This window comes from Labrus mixtus, chromosome 1 (assembly GCF_963584025.1).
Source record: "Labrus mixtus chromosome 1, fLabMix1.1, whole genome shotgun sequence".
Lineage (NCBI taxonomy): Eukaryota > Metazoa > Chordata > Actinopteri > Labriformes > Labridae > Labrus > Labrus mixtus.
The window spans coordinates 27,761,278-27,781,467 of NC_083612.1; the positions used below are offsets into that span (position 1 = coordinate 27,761,278).

A 20,190-nucleotide genomic window follows, 5' to 3' on the forward strand; every position below is an offset into this window, starting at 1 on the left:
AGAAAGGTGCCAGACAAATAAAGTTTGATCAATTTATGTTTATAACACAACATTATGTGGCTTGTCCATTTTTTATTTAAACTTTATGAAACTTCACAAATTCTCTCTGTGACTAAAGCTTTATTCTGTATTTTGTATACTGGGTTTATGAAACCAAACTGAATCCTTGTCTGGAATTTACCATTCTGTGTCCGCCTCCAGTCACAGGAACAAAAGTAAGCACCTGCATGTTAAAAAGACTGGAAACCACCAGAACATTTTACTTTTCAACTTCTATTTTGCCTTTTTTATTTTTGGTCTAGATGACCAACAGAACTCCACCATATCCCTCTTTCATATTAGTTTGAATCCTAATTGTCATTTACTGCTGTGTGTGTTTTGACCTTTTCAATCGACTGTGTCGCCTACATTTGCCCACAGCCACAGCAGTGTCATGTGTTAGAGTTGAGGGATGGGTGTGTGGTCAGAGGTCATAGTGTAATCCTATGGGCTGATTAGTGTATGGTCACATACCCTGCTTCTGCTTATAGACACTCACATGCATACTGATGGCTATCTGACTTTGGAAACAGGTGGCAAGGGTAAAGAAAAGCAGGCAAACTGAAGAGATGGTTATGGAAGAAGAGAAGAGGAGGAGGAGAAGGAGGAGGTGTGTTGTGAGCTCGTGAGTCGTTTATAAATCATGTCATCCCTTATAGAATTGGTAGACAAGTTACAACAGTCCCTTACCTTGCCTTGAGTGTTTATTGCAACAAGTATGTAAGTATCTCAACAGCATATTTAACTTTTGTTGTGGGGTTACTTCAATTTCTAACTTTTCAAATCCTCTGGAGCATTGTTTCTGCATTTTTTTGCTACTCATTCGAGACTCCACACTGCAATGTTTCATAGTCAGCAGACCATAATCCATGTGAAAACACCATCGCTATCCGTCTTATTGAATGCAAAATGGATTCCATCCGGGAACGCAACAGTGACCAAGCCAAACATTTACAGTAGACAAAGAGAAAATCAATTTACATGAGACCAAGAGAGGGAGGGAGTAAATTTGGGTGGGGGTTGGGGGGGGGGAGAAACAACGACAATGAAGAAGACAAATGACGGGGAAAGTGTGGTGTGAAAGTGAGAGAAGTTGATGATTGAGTATGTGAGGTTGGGGAGAGAATGGGAGAATGTAGGATGCAGAAAGGGAATGACAAGACAGAGAGTGGTCCTCTCTCATGGTCAGCAGTCAGCTGATTGATGATGATGAGAATGGCAATGAGGAAGAACAGCCACCTCTTTTGGAAGGAAAGTAGGTAGGTGGGGAAGGGATACAAGGCGAAAAGAGGAAGTGGGAGAGGCGAGAGTGGCAAGAATCTGCGTATCCGCTTAATTATATCTGCCATAAAAAATGATGCCATCCTTCCCTCACATCGATCAGCACAGCTAAATGGAAGGAGGCAAAACAGCCATGATAAAAGAACATATTAAGGAAAACGGGGAGAAGAAGAAAGAGAGGGAAGACTAGTAGGCTGTAGCTAAAAAGTTCCTTTCCTTTTATGCTGTTATTTCTGTAAAAAAAACTATTTTTTCTCTTTTCCAGCTTTCTAACCTCCCAATCATACAGGTTTTTTCTTAGCTCCCTCACGCCCTCCCTACCTTCCTCCATCACCCCTAACCCTGCTTTCCTGTTTCAAGCTCTCTCTTAACCCTGTTCCTCTCTCTCCCGCTCCTGCTCATGTATCTGTGTCATCTCTCTGTTGCTCTCTCTGTCCAGAGTGGGGTGGCCACCTGGTCCATTAATCAGACTTGGCCGGTGTGGACAGCAGAGCTCACAGAACGTTGCCCTTCCGCCCAGCCTGCATTAGCAAACCCTGTAAATCTTTCTAAAAAAAAAAAAAGGAGAGGAGGAAAGTAGAGGGACATAGCTCCTAAGAGGAAAAGTAGTCTCAAAGAAACGTGCTTTTAAACTCAACTGTTTCTATTACGCTCATTAGAAAGTACAGCGCATGTGTTGGTCCAGGCTGTACTTTTAATTGCTCTATAACAGAAATAAACAGGTCCCTCTAGTTTTTCTGAATGGGCAGCTGCAGCAGTAATTACTTTTGGCTCTCAGAAATGTCAGCACGCTCAAAGAAAAAGGCCTTAACTCTGAAAAATATGAATCCAGAAATAGTTGTACTACATGAATTATGATGATAAGTCTCCGAGCTAAAAATAGCACCAAAATAAAAGACTTTCTGAGAATTCTGAGGACGAAAGTCATATCCTTTGTTGTTTGATGAATCAGACTCCAGAGCTTTACTTTTACCTCTATTTTATTTCTCTATGTAGTCTTATAGAGAAGGTGTGGGATTAAGTTAGTTTATTCTTCTTCCTTATCTTTTTTGTGATTGTAAATTGAAGTACCTATCTGCCTATTGTAAGTTTTCTTTTCTTCTCTTTATTACAGAAAATCAATTCGATTTAATATTTTATACACAGGACACACTAATGTGATATAAGTGTTGAATTGTAAACTGAATTACTGTTAAATTAATAAATCTCATGAAATAAAACAACCACATCACAATGCAATGATACACTTCAGGGTGCTGCAATCCAGACTATACAAAAATAATTAATTTAATAGCATTTGTTCAAGTAATGCATGTTAATGAAACACTATTGATGCACTCATACATGTCTTTATGGTTCAGAATAAGCATGGTGTCATGGAAATAGCTGTTTATCGGTTTGATTTCACCCATTTGTATCTTGGTGCTACATTAATAAAAACTCTTTCAACTACTTTCCTAGAATCAGGGGTCCTGTGTTTCTGCTGCTGATGACAACTTATAAGGTTCACTGATTTAGCCCACCTGGTGTGCCAATACAATCAAACATATCCAGTGTTAGTCTAAACACAGGGCAGAAAACTCTAGAACTAGAAACTGCAGACAAGTACATGCAGCTTTGGGTGACAAATTATTTGGTTTGGTAAAATTAGATAAATGAAGATGTCTAGGCTTATTTTGGTAGATTGTTTTGAGATGTAATTCAAATGTGAATTTTTCGTTTTCCTGTCTCATCCTGTTCAGTTTCAACTTTGCACGAGCAGGCGAGCTCTAATCGTGAGTCCCAACATTATTTAAGCACTTCCGAAATAAGGAAAAGTAAGTAACATCATGGGAAGGGAAAACATATTGAAGTGATGTTTTACTTTAGAAAATGGAATCCAACTACTTTCACAATTCAGTTCTGCAGGAGTTTCGTAATGACTGACTACACCTGAGTGCTCAAAGAAGGGAAAAGGTTAGGTTTTATGAAAAATTTCTTTAAGCTGTAGAGTTGTAAAAATAATATAACAATAATAACCTTTATTTATATTATATTATATTAATACACATTTTTTTATCAGAAGTAACTTTACTCAACAGCAGAACTCATGTCACAAAGCTTTAACTTTATGTTTCATTGGAAATGATTCCAAACATAAGCTCTTCAGTTCTCTAGTAACTCTTTATATGCTTTACCAGCAAATATATTTACACTTCTTTATTTAAAATATTCTTCTTCTGAAACTATGTTTTACTTTTATTGTCATACAAAATGAACTTTGTTTACTACTTCCTTTTCTGTTGCTTCTACTGTTGCAGAGGGTTAATTTAGGTTTCATATTATCCTGCTTTAGTAGGAGACAAGATGCTGTGAGATGAGTGTTGAAAGCAGTCATAACAAATCTGAACTTGTTTACTGAAAATTGCAAGAAATAGTTTTCTCAACAAACAAACTAAGCCTCCTGCTGATATGAAAATGGTTTTGTATCTTGCTGTATGCTAGCTTTAGGGTGAAAAAGTCAGAAGGACACATTCGAGTCCAACACAAATATGCCTACAGGAAAAATAACGTGAAATGCATTGTGTCACATGGCATGGCATGGCATGTCATGAGATGGCTCTTCAGAGGTAGCAACAGAGGCATAACAGAGGCGAGACGGTTTCAGAGGAGCCATGGGGGATACACAACACTGTGTGTGAGCATGCCTGACTGTGTGTCTATGTGGAGCTCCCGCTGTGCTATGCTTCCGCAACACTGAAACACAATATGAATTCATAGACTAGGACACCAATATAAATGTACAAAGGAGTGATGACGACTGAGCTTAGTTATGGCACTTTAGCGAAAAAATCTGTCTGAAAAGGGCTACTGTAACAAAAGGTATACCCCAGGGGTCAGTCCTTAGAACACTTCTAAGACTGGTTGCTGCCACTTTTCTGTCTGCAATGGACTATGGGGATGTCTTATAAATGCATGCCTCTTCCCAAAGCTTACATTAAGTGTATCCTGGAGCTTTAAAGTTCATCACTAATTTTAGAAGCCTCACTCATCACTGTTTGTTGTATGCAACGGTTGGATGGTTGTCTCTGTTCACAGGCAGACTTTAGGTTTGCTTCCTTCATACCTTGTAACCAACATCAGACAGAAGAGTAAAGGAACTTACAGTCTTCAGTAACAGGATCTTTTCTTACTGTCTGTTCCAAAGGTCAGAAATGAACAGGGCAAAAAAGGGTTTAAGTTTCCTGCACCCTTTAATTAGGAGAATGACAAAAAGAGCGGAAACTAAATGAACTGGTCTAATTGGATGCTTTTAAGGTGATTTTAAATTACTTGGAGGAAAGTACATCTGACTGTAGATGTCTACCTAACATAATTTTGACTGGTAGATTCGGACAACTATTTGATATTTTACTTTAGATTGACATTTGATGTATTTTAGTAATAAATTCATGATTCTTATATTTTCTTTGTATTAATGGCTGCTTGTTGTTTATTGGAAACTTTGATAATTGTGCTGCTGCCCTTCTTGGCCAGGACACTCTTGGAAAAGAGACTTTATATCTTAAAGAGTTTTGTCCTGGTTAAATAAAGATTAAATAAAACACTTACACAGGACATTGAGTTGGACCTGTGCCTCCCTGCGTTTGATGTTAAGCCCGTTGTATGGCGCAGTCTGGCAGCGGTACAGCCCCATCATGTCCCTGCTGACATTCTTTAGTCTCAAGCGCCCATCCGGTGTCTCCACCATGGTCTGCCCTGATGCCATCAGCAGGTCCTTTTCAGTGCGTGACCAGAGTATAGGTGGGCGTGGTTTGCCATCCACCACCAAACATACCAGGTCAGCGTTTCCCCCCTCTCGCACATTGACCACCTGCCCTCCTGGGGGAACGGACAGCACTGGTGGAGAGACTGGAGGAAAGGGAGAAAGAGGGTGAGACATAGTAAGAAGAGGTGTTTTTTCAGTGCTTCTTTTTGAATTTAAATAAGCATAAATGACATATTCGAAAAGAAGAGCAACTTTTTACAATTACAGAGACTGCTTTAATAAAATAAACAATCACAATTTTAAATATTATAGCTTGAAAATACCTTTAAAAAGATAGGTATTACAGCATGTCAGAGTACTATAATTTAAATAAATGATTTGTTTGTGTAGGCCGGAAAATGAACTTCGACAAAGGTTTACTAAGATATTCAATTTCGGAGGAGCGGTGAATCGCTTCAAGATTTTCAACTGAGTCCAGTTGCCTTTGGATCAAGCTTTGATTTACCTGGAAGACTGACAACCTACTCAGACATATTCAATTTCCTTTGTTACCCTTCTACATTGTGTGCTTTCAAAGGCTTAAGTGCAGATGAAAAGTTTAACTTCAGGGATAAGATGGGTTTTATATTGTGATTTAACAAGTCAGAAGGTGGACTTGACTTTCAAATTACAGATGGCATGAACAGAAACATTTTACAACAGAGACAGATGGACAATATAAAAGGTATAAAAGATAGACATTAACAAGATTATTTTATCAAACATTCACTACACTTTCAATGCCACTTGGGGACATTTAAAAGCATTACAGCTCAGATAACTGTAATAATATATAATATAATATATAGTTATAGACAGGACTGACCTAGGAAGCAATATTGGGATAAGGCAGAGAAAGAAGGAGGGAGAGGCATACATACTGTCTAAAAATACTGTAGTATGGTTGTTGTATTTCAGACGACAATAAAGAAAAAATACTCATTGTACACATAAGGGCAATAGCTACATCAATGCTTTTACTATGGCACATTGGGATTGGTTTTTTACATTGAAAACAGAAAAATGTATTGATCCATCAAATGACTTGTAAGTAAAATGACTTTGACAGTCTTAGTTAGTTTTTAAACAACTACTGACAGATGTTTAAAAGTCATGGCAGTTTGTCAGCTGGGTAGATAAATGATACATAAGAGAAAAGTAACATCTCACCGCTGTTCTGCGAGATGTTGACATCCACGCGGAGCTCTGGCACCCTGCTGCCTGGGAAGTTTGCCACACAGCTGTAGGTAGCCAAATCTCTGAACTTCATGTCCACAATCTCCAAGCTGCTGGTGCCAGGCGCCATGTCGGGGTCACTGCGTAGCAAGATCAGGCTATCCGAATTGAACACAGGTGCACTGTTCTTGTACCAGGTGTAGTTGACCTTGTCCTGTGGGGTGGCGTCGACGTGGCACGACAGCTTGAGGTCCCGTCCCATCTGGATGGTCTCGCTGTCCTTGTTGGAGTCAGGAGTAATCTGGAAGGTCAGGTTACCCATCGCTGTGGGTGGTGGTGGAGGGGTGAAGAAGAAGAAGTGAGAAGAACGGTTAAGGGTAAGAAAGAGTTGCTTTATATTCTTTCCCCTGAAACATGAAAACTCTCAAGTTTTCTAGTCTACTCTGATTGATCACTTTGTAGTTTATTCACAAAATTTTTGATCAAATCACAAATACATGCAATACAACAAAATGTAAAGGGTTGTGTACAAGTATGCAAATTATGAAATATTTTGAATGATATGTCAGAAAACAAATTCCACAGATGCTGAAGCACTTGGCTTAATACCGACTTAATACTGAAATGAACTGGTGGCTCTTGCACAAGTCCGCTTTTAAAATTGTGGTCCTTACTGGGATGTTGAAGTGATTGAAATATGCTTACAAAAATATAACATCATTGTGTGATCATTATTATGTGGTTTTATATATATATATATATATATATATATATATATATATGTATATATACTGTATACATATATTTTTTTACATGCTACATAAACTTTTTAATTTTACTTTAGCAGCACATGTCTATGTATGCAGTGCCAATAAAGTGTGTTGTACATAAATTAAATTTGACAAAAATATTTTTTTTTAATTTAAGGGATAACATCTGACAGAATGAGTTGTTATTAAATCTAAAAAGGGGATGAAGTGGGGTAGATACAGAGCGATAGATGAGTCTTTGGTTTGTGTGGAGTACGGAGGGGGCAGAATGACAGAAAGACACCAAAGGAAAAAGGAAATTGAAAAAGAAAGAAAAAAGAATTGGAGGAAGAAGCAAATTGTGAAGGAGGAAGAGACAAAAGGCGCCTGATCCAGAATAAAATAACAGGGGGATTAGGGGGAGGGGGGGGAAACAAAATCAAGGACAAAGAGTTACTCTCACACTGTCACATTTAATTTTCAGTTTCAAAGGCTGCGTTTCCCCAACAGATTTCCATGTTGAATACAAAACAGCTCTCTGTTTCCCAGCTAAGGGAAGAGACAGGCGGAGAGGAGGAGAGGAGCGCTTGATTTAAACTCCTTTCCAGCTTGTTAACAAGATGCTTGGGTGGAGTTGCAGGTATAATGCAGTGACCATATGTTTAACGACTCTACCTGGTTAGTGTGGAGACAGTGTCGTGTCAGACTGAAAATGTGTGTGCGTGCATGTACGTGTGAAGCAGTGCCGCCTGCCTATACCTACAAGCTTCTTTTTCACAGCCTGAGCTCTGTGAAGGTGTGTGCGTGCATGTGTGTTTGTGTGTCTCATTCAGCGTCTCGCCACCTGTGCTGGTGCGATGATTCGTTCAGGCCCATTAAACTAACAGGAGAAACTCATCCAGCATACGTTCTCTACAGTGTGTTAACTAACAGAAGAGACTGTCGCTAATTGCTTCCACTCCAGTCTAACTAATTGGAGTGAATAAAGATGATTAAAGGGACTAAAAATAGCCAGAGGGGAGGGAGAATGGAGGGCTTCTGTTTTAACAGCAGGAGAATTAGAAAAAGAGCCATACTTAACAGGCCTTTTCTGACAAGATTTACATCCGCTCACAGTAATGATGGATCAACGGCTCTCTTGTCACATCACGCACACAAGTACAGTCGCTACACTCAAACACTAATGAATGTTTTACACACATTCACAAGCACAAGCACAGGGTCAGTGAATATAATTTGGACAGATAATTCTTCTAACTTTCAGGTAATCTTATCAGCTTTAAACTTTTACGGAAATAGGCTTTGATAAAAATCATTATGCACCTTAACTTGTAGCCAGGGAATAAATGCATACCCAGACATACCATCACTTTACTCAACCCTGTTCATCAAGAATTCCCCCACCTTCTACTCCTCTGTCTTTTTTTTTTTGGAAACAAACAAAAGCATGTGTTACTTACTCCTGACAACAACGTTGACATTCTTGCGAGCCGGGTTGCCCACATTGTTGACAGCTGTGCAGTTGTAGAAACCTGCGTCAGAGGGCGTGACCGCGCGTAAAATCAGCGTTGGCCCCCTGACTTGGGCGCTGAGAGGAAGAGGGCCTGGGTAACGTGACCACAACACAGTTGGGAGGGGGAAACCTGCCGTCACCTCACAGGTTAGGAGCACATCCTGGCCAGGGTCCACCACCACTGTGTCGTTCATTGACAGCCGGATCATTGGGGGCGCTGGGGAGGGGGAGTCAAAGGGGGAGGAAGAGAGAAAAAAGGATTAGAAGTTACATCTTACAGATCTACTGTAGGTTTCCCTTGAAAACTGGATGTTGACTCCTTGCATGCAAGCAATGATATCAATTGAGAGGTTTAATAAGAAAATGCAATACTAATGTGTGCACATAATAAAGTGAAGGAAACATAATTCTAGTGTGCAATAAAGCAGGCAGGTACTTGTTTAAATGCATCCTGAGCACCAATTAATCCAAAATGCTCAGAACAGCTTATTGATATTCCAAGGGAAGGAGTTAAAGCTGACTCTGGAGGATGACCACACCTCACTGTAGTTAGCCCAAACAATCATCTGATCACCCACTTTAGCAGAAGGGTCAACCAAATATGCCAGAGGGGATAAGTGGAATAATGTGCTTTCTTTCCCCCTTATAGTGTACCTGCATGTTTGTGCGTGTGATGCATTGTGCATTCATGTGATTGTGTTCCAATGACCTGTTCTCAGTACACATTACTCAGTAGACCAAAGGCTTTTCATGTCTCTGTTCCCCTGCTCTCATATTGTGTCCAATGGCCACTGGCGACCTCACAGGAGAAGAACAGGGTGACCCACTATACAACCACAGAGGGGGAAAAAAACCTGTTGCCATACAGAGATCAGTTGGACCCCAGCTGTTTCAGAATAAGAAAAAAAAAACCTGAAGAGCAGTGAGAGGATGAGGTACAGACACTACACAGTAGAGTACAGTCAGAATAACCATTACTTTTGTGCAGCTCGGTCCAACTGTTGGTGAAAATTTAAACCGAGCTGACATTACAGTAGCAGAGGAAGGAACCACTGTGGACTTTTATTTATAAGGAGGTCAGAACTGTGACACCCACAAGTTGTAAACTGTTACTCTGTGTTTGCTGGAAATGAAAAAAAAAAAACAGGATATTTTTGTTGGAGACTTTATAGTCATGCATCATGTCTGTTAGATGACACCAAATGTAAGCCTCTGATATATAATCTGCTCGCTGGTTTAAGAGTTATTGGAGGAGGCTTTATGTGTTACAATAAATTGCAGGGCTTTCACAGTCAACGTTTTGTAATTGTCTGTTTTAACACAACTCCAGAGTACAACGTCTAGCAGTGGCATTTTTGATTCTTGTTGATAAAATATTAAAAATGGGACTCTTGTTATCTACTTTCAAGTTTGACATTATACATTTAGTATACCACATTGAAAGTTTTTAAAACAATTGAAATGATCCTCCTCCTCCTTGCAATCCTATCTGCAACATCTTGTAATAGGTTTTTGCATAACTCGCTTAGGGCATAAATGGGGTGACAGGGAGGTAACAATGACAGAAATGAGCTTGTGACCCCAATGTCACCTGTTCAAATCCCTCAGGTGGCTACAGACTTCTTTTTTTTTTTTTTGTAAAGTATAATAAAGGTATTTCTCCCTGTCCCCTTTCTACAGTAAAAACACCCAGGGTAAAGCAGAGAAGTTTCACTTCCCCTGCTTCACTGCTTATTTGAATTGACCTTTCAGGAGTAAATGTATGTAGGTGTTTGTTTACATTTTTTTTTAAACTATTTGTTATACCAAACACAATATGACTGTTTTCAGTTTTTCTGTAAATGTGCCTGATCAACTTGCGTCTTTGATTTAAGCTCCTATTCTTTATTATCCAGCAGGTGATTACTGTAATGTTTGCAATTATCACTCATAAATTGCAGAGTTGTTTTAAAAGGTAAAAGTTTGATCTTGTGGCACAGTTCAAATGTATTCACTATATCTGCTCCTTTTGATATGCTTAATACTGCAAGCTCCTCGTTTGGAAAATATCTAATCTGACACAACCTAGAAAGACACACATACACTCATGGATTATTTTTCAGTAATAATTTATTCCAATTCAATGGAGGATGAAAGATGAAAGAGACTTACTTTCTCTGAGAGGTTTAGATGTCAAAAAAACAAAAACAAACCTGACCTCATGAGAAACAGGTGAGTCTGCAGCAACATGATGAAATCATATTTTCATCAATGTTTTCTGTCTGGCCTCTCAGTTTTGATTTAAAAAAAAAAAAAAACTAGAAAAAAAACAAATAACAAGTGTGAGATGGTCAAAACACACTCCATCTCCGTCTACAATCCAGCCACCACATTAAAGTTTAATAACCCCCCAAACTTGATGAGTTTGCACGTTTTAGTACTTTTTATTCTCAGTATCTTTTTCACTTTAGTCTTCTTTTTTTTTTTTAGAACACATTGCGGGGACATACTTAAGGATCAAATAATCATTTACAGCTCTTTATATCAAAACTTAGTGCTTATTCTAAAGTTTTTTTTTAACTCCTTTTAGCAGCCAAAACTCCTAGCTTGCTTTCTTTTTCCAGACACATAGCTCAATATCAGCATAGCGGGTGCTTACTCGGATAAGTAATAAAAGACATCAAGACCAAGATGTCTTTTTCTGTGTGCTTGTCATTGTTTACAATTCACTCAAAAACTACAATGCATGTTCGACATATTAAACAGAAGTATTATCTGCACATAGAGAAGATGTCTATTTATAAAGATTAACTCAAAGGTAAATCCTCATCACAAAGGTTTCAGTATAATAGCATTGTGACCGATGTGTTAGGGTAGGGTTACCCCTCTTTTGCTCTGAACAAACTGTGAAAGCCAGCTGAAAGGGATTGGACCATACTCCATGGAAACCAGGACCCTTCAGACACCTTTAATCTTGACCTCTGCCTACAGATTTTGTATACGCAGATATCTGTACATAAAGAGGATGATGGCTTTATTGTAACAAACATTCATTTACATGTAGACGTCTCATACACCAGTTTAAATTAATGACAATTTGTTAATGTGAATCAATGTGATATTTGTGGAGCATTAATCTAAGGATGATTTTCATTTAACTGTATTACAATGAACTGTATAATAAGTGACTGGTTAATAAGTGAATGGGAATGAAAATGTGTAAAAGGTAAGTATTGAAGGATTCTTAATGAACACAGTGCATGTTAAGCATGTACAATTATAATAACAATGTCTTATCAATCAAGCCATTAAGTTGATGGTTCATTATGAATGAAGGCATTTCTGCTAAAAAGGTCTCCAGAGAAAGACATTAAGCTACAAACCAATCAACACGCAGGATTGGATCGATGACAGTCCAGAGCATGGGGAAGCATTTGTGATGAGTAAACCTCACATTATTAAAATATTACGGTAATCCTGTTATATCATTCAGAAAATGTGAATTTTTAGGAGGAGGACATGTGGAACGTTATTGTCTTCCATAAAAGGATTTGCTATGTTGAACATTCAGGGGATGCATTTTTTAAAGTTTGGACTGTTCGTATTTGAGCAGCATCCTCCAGAGCGGGTCCTTTGCTCTGGAGGACAAGGAGGAGGAGAATCCAGGCTTTTTATCGACCTGAGAGAGTTAATCCTCAGTGAGAGACCGACCCCCCGAGTGCAGGAAGCAATTCATTCCTCTAATAGACTTTATGCAGTACATCCTCTCATCTAATCTCTTTTTTAACAGATTGCAATCGCCGTAATGAAAGAGGTGCACAGAGGCTGGACAAACTGGTTTACAGATGCATGTTTCTACTATTACAAGACCGTGCACGATGCTGTGCACACATGCACACAGGCGTGTGATTTCTTAAATAGGTGACAAAAATGTGCATGCAAAAACACAAACTAATGGGATATCTCTTTAGATAACCTCACTGGTGATGACTCTCAAGCTGACAAGAAATTTCACTGGTGTAACAACTGCAATCAGTGCATAAATAGCACTGTCCACTTCCATTGTATCAAATCATTATGCTGGGGAAGTAAATCCCTTTGGGCCTGTAGAGCGCTCTGAGTATGAGCCTCCATGAAAAGTGATCCAAGATTCAAATCTTTCTTTATAAACACAGCTATTACACATTAAAGCATCAGGGCAAAGATGAATTTAGACTAAAGCCCCATACTGTATGTTTCCATAATTGACTAAACTTGCATTAAAAGGTCTTAAATAAAATGTGTTTTTTCTCTGAGTTAACTTCTGTTAACATGAATTCAAAACACGCTCAACCCTTTCAGTTATTTGAAGACTCTGAATTAGATTAAGGCGAGCAACTTAAATATTAAAAAAAAAACGACCAAATTCCACATCCCATCCCAAGATCAGAAAAGGCCGAAAGTACAGTGGAGAGAAAGTCTGGGAAGGGGAAGAAGAAATAAGAACAAGAGCTATGTGTGAAGCCAAAGGGAGGGAGGAACTGAGGATTTGAGAATTATAGCTTCAATTTCCTGGGGATGCGTGGGTGACGGTAACGGTGGGATCAGCCAGCGCTCTTCCCAAAGTAATGGGATTTATGTGCAGCACAGCGGTTTACAACCAGGTAACAAATGCACCCTCTTCCACGCCTGCACTCTCCACTCCCTCTTTCCTCTTTCCTCTCTGTCAGTTTGTCACCTCTGTATCTTCAATATCTGTGCTTTTTTTACCTTCCCACTTCTCTTTCTCTACACTTGGTTCTCATTCTTTGCTCTCTTCACATTTTTTGTTCTCTGCATCCTCTCCATCACTTTCTCTCTCCGTCCCGTACCACCTTGCATGCTGACTGACCTGTTTCAGATTTGTAGGGACTAATCCATCTATGAGGTAAAGACAGAGGGTTATTGGGGGGAAATCGGCTGGAAAAAAAAGGCTTAAAGGTTTAGATAGAGGAGTGAGCTGACTGGAGCCCGGCAGATGTTTTGTATGCAGGAACACTAGCTATTACCTTTACGTCAGTCAAACATACAGTTACTGTAGCAGAAAGGGGGCCAGCTAGCAGCCAACACAACTTTGCTTAGTTGGTGACAAAAGGAGGGTTAGAGAGGTAGGTGTTTCTGGAAACTGAAGAATCATGGTTATTACCTTTCTAAGCACAGATAAAACCCTGAATAATGCTGAGTAGAGGAAGTATTTTAAATGCACTGTGCTATGATTCTTAATCTTGGTAGATGGTAAATAGACTTGAGTTTGTAAAGCCATTTTCTTGTCTTCTGACTACTCAAAGTGCTTTTACACAGCAGATCACACCTACACATTCACACACTGATGGCAGAGGCTGCTGAGTAAAGTGACCATCAGAAGTAACTAATACCATTCATACACATTCATACGCTGCTGACGAAGCAGCAGGAGCAACCTGGAGGACACATGGGACATGTTGCTACAGGAGCTGGGGATCAAACCCTGAATACCCTAACCTTCCAGTTAGGAGACGACCGTCTCTACCAACTGAGCCACATAGCCGCTACATAAACCTCGTGTTCTATTTGTTTAGTACATGTTCACTAACACAAAACTTTTACACAGAGTTTGAGAAGTTGAATACAATTAATTCATTATTTGAACAAGTTGAAAGCACATACAGATGTAATAACAACCATTTCTAGCAGGGATGCATTTTTACTTGTGTACTCATAAATAAACTATCACCACAAGTGTGTGTCCATCCATAGTTGATGTTAATGGATGGATGCCTTTGAGTCTATATTTGTGGTTCTAGATTTCAAAAATATACAACCCAGCGGGAAGGAAGAAAATTCAAAACAGCTTTGGATTTGCATGTTCAGGTACAGAGAAATATAAATAATATATCAATAAATTCATTCAAAACCCTTTTTGTCATCTGGTGTGTGTACAGTGCAGCACATGGGTATAAATGTGTGTACAATTCTGAGTGAGAACTGTTGAAAAAGGCTGCCTCTTTCTTGTAATTTTAGCGACATGATTAAAAACAGGACAGGTCAAACTCAGAGGGCACAGCAGGGAAATTATACGATCCTTAAAGCCTCCTCCAGTCTCTTCACAAAAAAAATCATCAAAGTGGGAAATTAATTCTTGCCAGTGGTGTCGCTCCACAGCTTGTCTCTCCCCTGATATTATGATTGGACTTGATTTGAGGCTGCTGGAGAAATGTCTGAAAGGTTTAAGTGTAATACTTCCTGTTAGCCTTACATCAATACAATCCAGACCAAAATGACCTGCTGGCTAAGGAAGCAATCAAAGTAAAAAATAAACAGTAAGTACAAAATAACAACTGCTTAAAATAAAGATGATTTTAAATGATGGGATTTGTTCTTGTCTCCTTTCATTTTTTGTATCTTTTTTCTGTGATTCTCTCTCCTCCACATGACCACATGTCTCAGACAGGGATTACAGCCTTTTATAAACCTGACTGCACTGACGCAGTACAAAGTCCCACAGAGGGTTTACAGTACTGACGGTTGTTGCAAATTGCCCATTGATCCCCTATTTTTGATGTGGGAATTTATACACTAAAAGATTTGCCGTCTATTGATCCCATCATATATATATATAACAAATAAACTGTCATATTACTGTGAAGGTGTATAAAAGAAAGAGTTACAGTAATCAATACAAGACTAAATCAACCCACAGCTCATATAAATTTACTGGCTGACTCAGTATACTCAAAGCTTGTCAGCAGCTTTAAAACATCGTATATGTGTCTGTTTCCTTTTTCTCAGTTTGTCTGCTGCCATCAAGTAAGAAAGTTTAGCTATTAGGTCAGACATTTCTATTTATGTTGACACAGAACAGTAGAAGAAACATATTCAGAATAAAAAGTACTTTAAAGAGGTCCATAGTGAAGATATTTTCAAACAGCTTTTAAAAAAGTGTCAGATATTTATTTGATCAAATTCTATACCTGATAAGTATTTTCCATGTTATGGCTATAAAAAAGATACATTTGACTTTTTTAGTTTCCCCTTTTTATGTGGAGCAGTTCTTATTCACTTCACTCCTCCACTGGGAACAATAAATAGATCATTATTGTCAGGACACTTTGCTGTTTTGTGATTTTTTTAAATGACACATAATCCTCTGCAAGAGTGGACGATTCATAATCAATGTTGAGCCGGTAAATAATTTAGCTCTCTGTACAAGTTCAAATAAACTCACATTTAATTAATAATTGACTATTTTAATTATGAGTAAAAGCAGCTACGATTGGGGAAAGGGGGGACAGATGACTAACATGTTTTTTTCATGCACATTTCCATTAAATCAAGCCAGTGGAAGTTAATCTAAAGTAATCAATGTGTTGTTTCATCTCTCCGCAGGTCCAAGCATCGTTGCATTCCCCCCTAAACCCCTGTGCCGTACTGCCCCTCGCTTTAAATAACATGACAAGCTCCGGAGCATTACTCCTGTGTTCTTTTTACCAGAGACAGGGGAAGAGGATTTGGCCGCTGTCAGCAGTTACTGGAGGGCAGTAGCGCTGTACTCAAATCCCAGGTTTGGATTATGATATACGAATCAATCAATCTCCTTTTGCCAGCGTGGTGAATCAGAGATGACCTAGTTGGATGAATCTAATCCAAGCCATGACTGACGGCACAAGGACAAAAGGGAGCTCAACAGGGGAATTACAAAATACGCTCATTAGATAAATATTACAGAGGATAAAAAACAAAGCAGAAGCTCTCAGTGCGTTCCTCTCTTACAATCTTTCTATCTCAGTTTCTATGTCCATCTTTCTTTTTCCTCCCTCTCATTTTGCTCCAGTGTCTGTGTTCCCAATCTCTTCTCTAATTTATTATCTGTCTCGGGGTGTTTCTTCACCTGTCACTCTCACCTTTTTATTTTGGAGATCTGAGACAGGAGATGCGATTCTCAGAGATCACTTCTTATGTTTGTACTTGATATTGATCAAATCCAGATCCTGTTCCTTTAACTCCACTCTCACTTTTATGTCTTTACATTTAGTCTGAATGTTTTACCAACATTTAAAATAAATTGCTTAACTAGCTAACATTGAATATAACCTTGTGAAGTATTTTCTTAATAAGCCTTTTTGAGCTTTTACAGATGTAGCATCTCACTCAAGTCATTTTAATCAGATAAAACATGCTTCCAGACTGTAGCTACATTAAATGCACTAGTTAGCGATAGCTTTGCAAACATATAGTGAAAATTATGAAATTAAGCCTAAGATCAACTGGTGTGGTATGAGGATGCACACAATGTGCTTGAGCCTCATGATTACCACTGGATCTTCATTTCCACCTTTAAATGTGGTCACAAGCTTTGGTAATGGCTGAGGGAATGAGATTGTGGATACAGGTAGCCTAAAGGAGTTTTGCCTGCATGATGGGTCAGACTCAGCCTGAGGGTAAAGAGCTCACATACTCGATATGGAGCTCAGAGAAGAGACGGTTGGGGCATCTGTTGATACCATTCGTTACGTGCCATCACTATCTCGCATAACCTTCTAGAAAACGGTTGGGATGCATGGAACCTCACAGTTATTTTAGGATAATGTTTGTGTGTTTTCTGCCATCCTGTGAGGATGCTTGGTCCAGAGAGATTGGCTGTTTTGGCAAGTCTCTGAGTGTGTGTGCCAGCAGCACAAGGCAGACACTTATTGTTATCGTTGTGTGTGTGTCTGATGCTGTGTGTGTGTGTGTGTGTATTGACTAAACGTGGGGGGATACAATAGATTCCATCCATAGTGAGAGAGAGAGTGAAGAACACCTGCCACATAGAGCTGAAGCATTAAGATCTAATCGTCTGTCTTTAAAAATCTCGATTTTGGACAAAACTTGAGAAATATGACGAAAGCTAATTGTTCAGTTGATCAAACAGACAAGAAGCCAAACATACTGGTTTTAAGTGTTGAGATTTATATCACGTGTGAGCTACAACACCTTCACCTGAGGTGGTTTATGAGCGTCTATCTGCTTTATCAGAACATTTCAGCAAGCTGTGTCCATCTCTTACTTTCTGTCTGACTCATGCTTCGTCTTTCTTTTCATCCTCCCTCTGTTTCTGTCTGCTTCCACTCTTTGCTGGCACTAGGTCTTTCAAAGAGATGCCAAAGTCAGTTTGCTCTCTTAAATTTATCACAGTTTTTTCTTTGACATTTCTTTTTTTATCTTTTCCCACCTTCAGCTCACTTAAAAAGACTCCAGGAAACGGTGTCTCTTATCTGAGAGACGCCTTATTGCTACATTGATAACCTCTCCTTTCGTTCAAAGTCTGTAAATAAAAAGCCAAAGTAAGACTGAAAAACATAGCCAGAATAAATTATCTGTGGCATCTCTTTACTGTATGACTAAGATGTAATAAGGAGAAATTAATGCAATTAAAATGACGCATTTTCCATTCCCATTTCTTAACCATAACAGAAAATGTAATGTTTAAAGAAAAGTTTTACATGTTAGTAGATGTGCCTACTCGCTTTGAACTTATTGAAAAGGTCATTAAAACCCTCATGTCTAAATATGAAGCAGTCACCAGGGTTGTATGTGGGGCTCTATCTTGGCCGCAGGAGGAGTGACTGTAAGCTTGCTGAGCTTGAGAGGTGCTGGAAGGTGGAGAGTGATCAGAACTTCCAGCTAAAGCTGCTAATACACAGCTAGATTTGGTTTTTCTATTTAACTTGGAGCTATGAGATTATCTTTCTTCTCATCTAACTGTGGGCGAGCATTAATTTATTTCCCCGAAATGTCAAGATCAGAGTTTGAGGGAATGTTAATCTTTCATATTTTACTTGTGTGAAGATATAAAGAAGATTTGTTTTCGCCAAAAGGCGATTCATTTAACTCAAAGCCACCAACTTGTTACACTTGTTTTTTTTCAGTGTACAGCTATCCAGGCCTTCACATTGTGGGAAAGACAGAAACCATGAAATCTCTCAGGAAGGCTCTTTAATTCTTGTATTCTTATGTTTGTAACCTCAATGTAAAGCACATTGAGCTTACCTGTAATAACATTTAGAAATAAAACGACTATTGCTGTAGTGGTTGAAGGAATCAAATTTAGTTCTCTTACTTTACTTTCCCTTCATAGACTTCTAAATGGTCCTTTTATTTTCTTCTTTTCTTCTCTATTTCTGTCTCTCTTTCTCTCCGAGCCTCCCCGTGTGCTTTATTGTCTATCTGTCTTGTTTTTCTGTAGCTGAGAGCTCACATCAGAGCCGTCAGCTGTAATTCAGTTGTCACACTCCCTGTTATCTCCAATTCTCTCCACACCCCTCTGTCCATCCCATCGCCCTACAACTCTCTTACTCTTAAGTCATTGTTGCCGTTGACAACCTTGTCAGGTTTGTTATGGTCAGAGTGATACGCCACGAGCGTATATTTTTTCTATTATTTTCTCTTTTCTCATTCTCTCTGTGTCATTCTCTATATGTCAAATGGCCAAGTTAAGATCTTCACTGTGTTTTAAATTAACCAGTTATCATTTATGTTTGATTCATTTAGAACATTCTTGATGTCTAATGTAATGAAACAAGCCTGCTGTTAGGAAGAGTTAGAAGGGAAGTGAGAAATTTAGAGGACGGTAAGAAAATGCCTAATTTAAGATGGAAGGTATTTATAGAATGAGAAACTGAGAAGGACAGCCTGCAGAAAATATATGTATGAGAGGAGAATCAAATAAAGATGGAAGTGTGCAAAAGACATTTAGAGAATGAGGGTACAATGTCCGTGTCAGTGAACACACGAGAGTGAGTTCGAGTCTTATTTTTTAAAAACTTACTTGTTGCATTTGTGAGCCTGAAGGTGACCGACTTGTCCTCGATGTTACACACATTGCGGACTGACACCTGGCATGTGTAATCAGCAAAGTCCTTGGGTCTGAGATTTTTCAGCTTCAGCACCTTGGTTTCACCCTAGATGGATCAAAACACACACAACATAACACCACGCTTAAATATTTGTTACAGTAACGTTTGACCCCCATAACCTTTAATATAAGACACACTTACACATGTAATGGAATCTAAAAATAAATCTAACCTCTCACATTCATATTACATAACATGTAACGTTACATCAGTGAGAGAGTTTAGAGCTTTTTGTTGTTGTCTTTTCTAAACTGGGTTGTAATCTTGCATAAAAGTCCACTTTAATTTTTAATGAGCCGCAGTGTGATAAACAGGGTCAAAGACACACTATGATGAACACACACATACACACACACACACACACACACACACACACACACACACACACACACACACACACACAGCTGACACATAAACATGCACTACACTGTCTGTATGTCTGACATGGCCTGATTATCAACTGAAGCGTCTCAAATCTACATATAGAGCAATACATTTGAGGAATTGAAAATGCCTTTCACATGAGACCATTACAGAAATGACACACATCTGATAGTCAGTGCAACGACCAGAACTAAATCCATCCATCTCCTCCCTGGATATTCATAAAACAATGTTTGATTGATTAAATTTATTTCAGACATATCAAATAAAATCAAACATATCAAAAATACAAAACAAAATGAAAAGCACGAAAAAACAATAAACAAAAAAACAATGTTCAAATTATTTCACAAAAAAAGAAAAAGAAAAAGAAAATTACATATATTCAAT

General features: G+C 38.7%; 1 protein-coding gene across 3 annotated transcripts in view; it reads right to left on the minus strand.

Moving 5' to 3' along the window:
• LOC132976022 (MAM domain-containing glycosylphosphatidylinositol anchor protein 1) overlaps positions 1–20,190 on the minus strand; it is a 176,934-nt gene that overhangs the window by 46,062 nt on the left and 110,682 nt on the right. For all 3 annotated transcript variants that reach the window (XM_061040983.1, XM_061040974.1, XM_061040969.1), the window contains exons 6-9: positions 19,329–19,461; positions 8,493–8,762; positions 6,278–6,607; positions 4,912–5,211 (exon numbers count right to left, since the gene is read on the minus strand). In XM_061040983.1, coding sequence (XP_060896966.1) covers positions 4,912–5,211; positions 6,278–6,607; positions 8,493–8,762; positions 19,329–19,461 — 1,033 coding nt within the window. The remainder of the gene's footprint in view (positions 1–4,911; positions 5,212–6,277; positions 6,608–8,492; positions 8,763–19,328; positions 19,462–20,190) is intronic.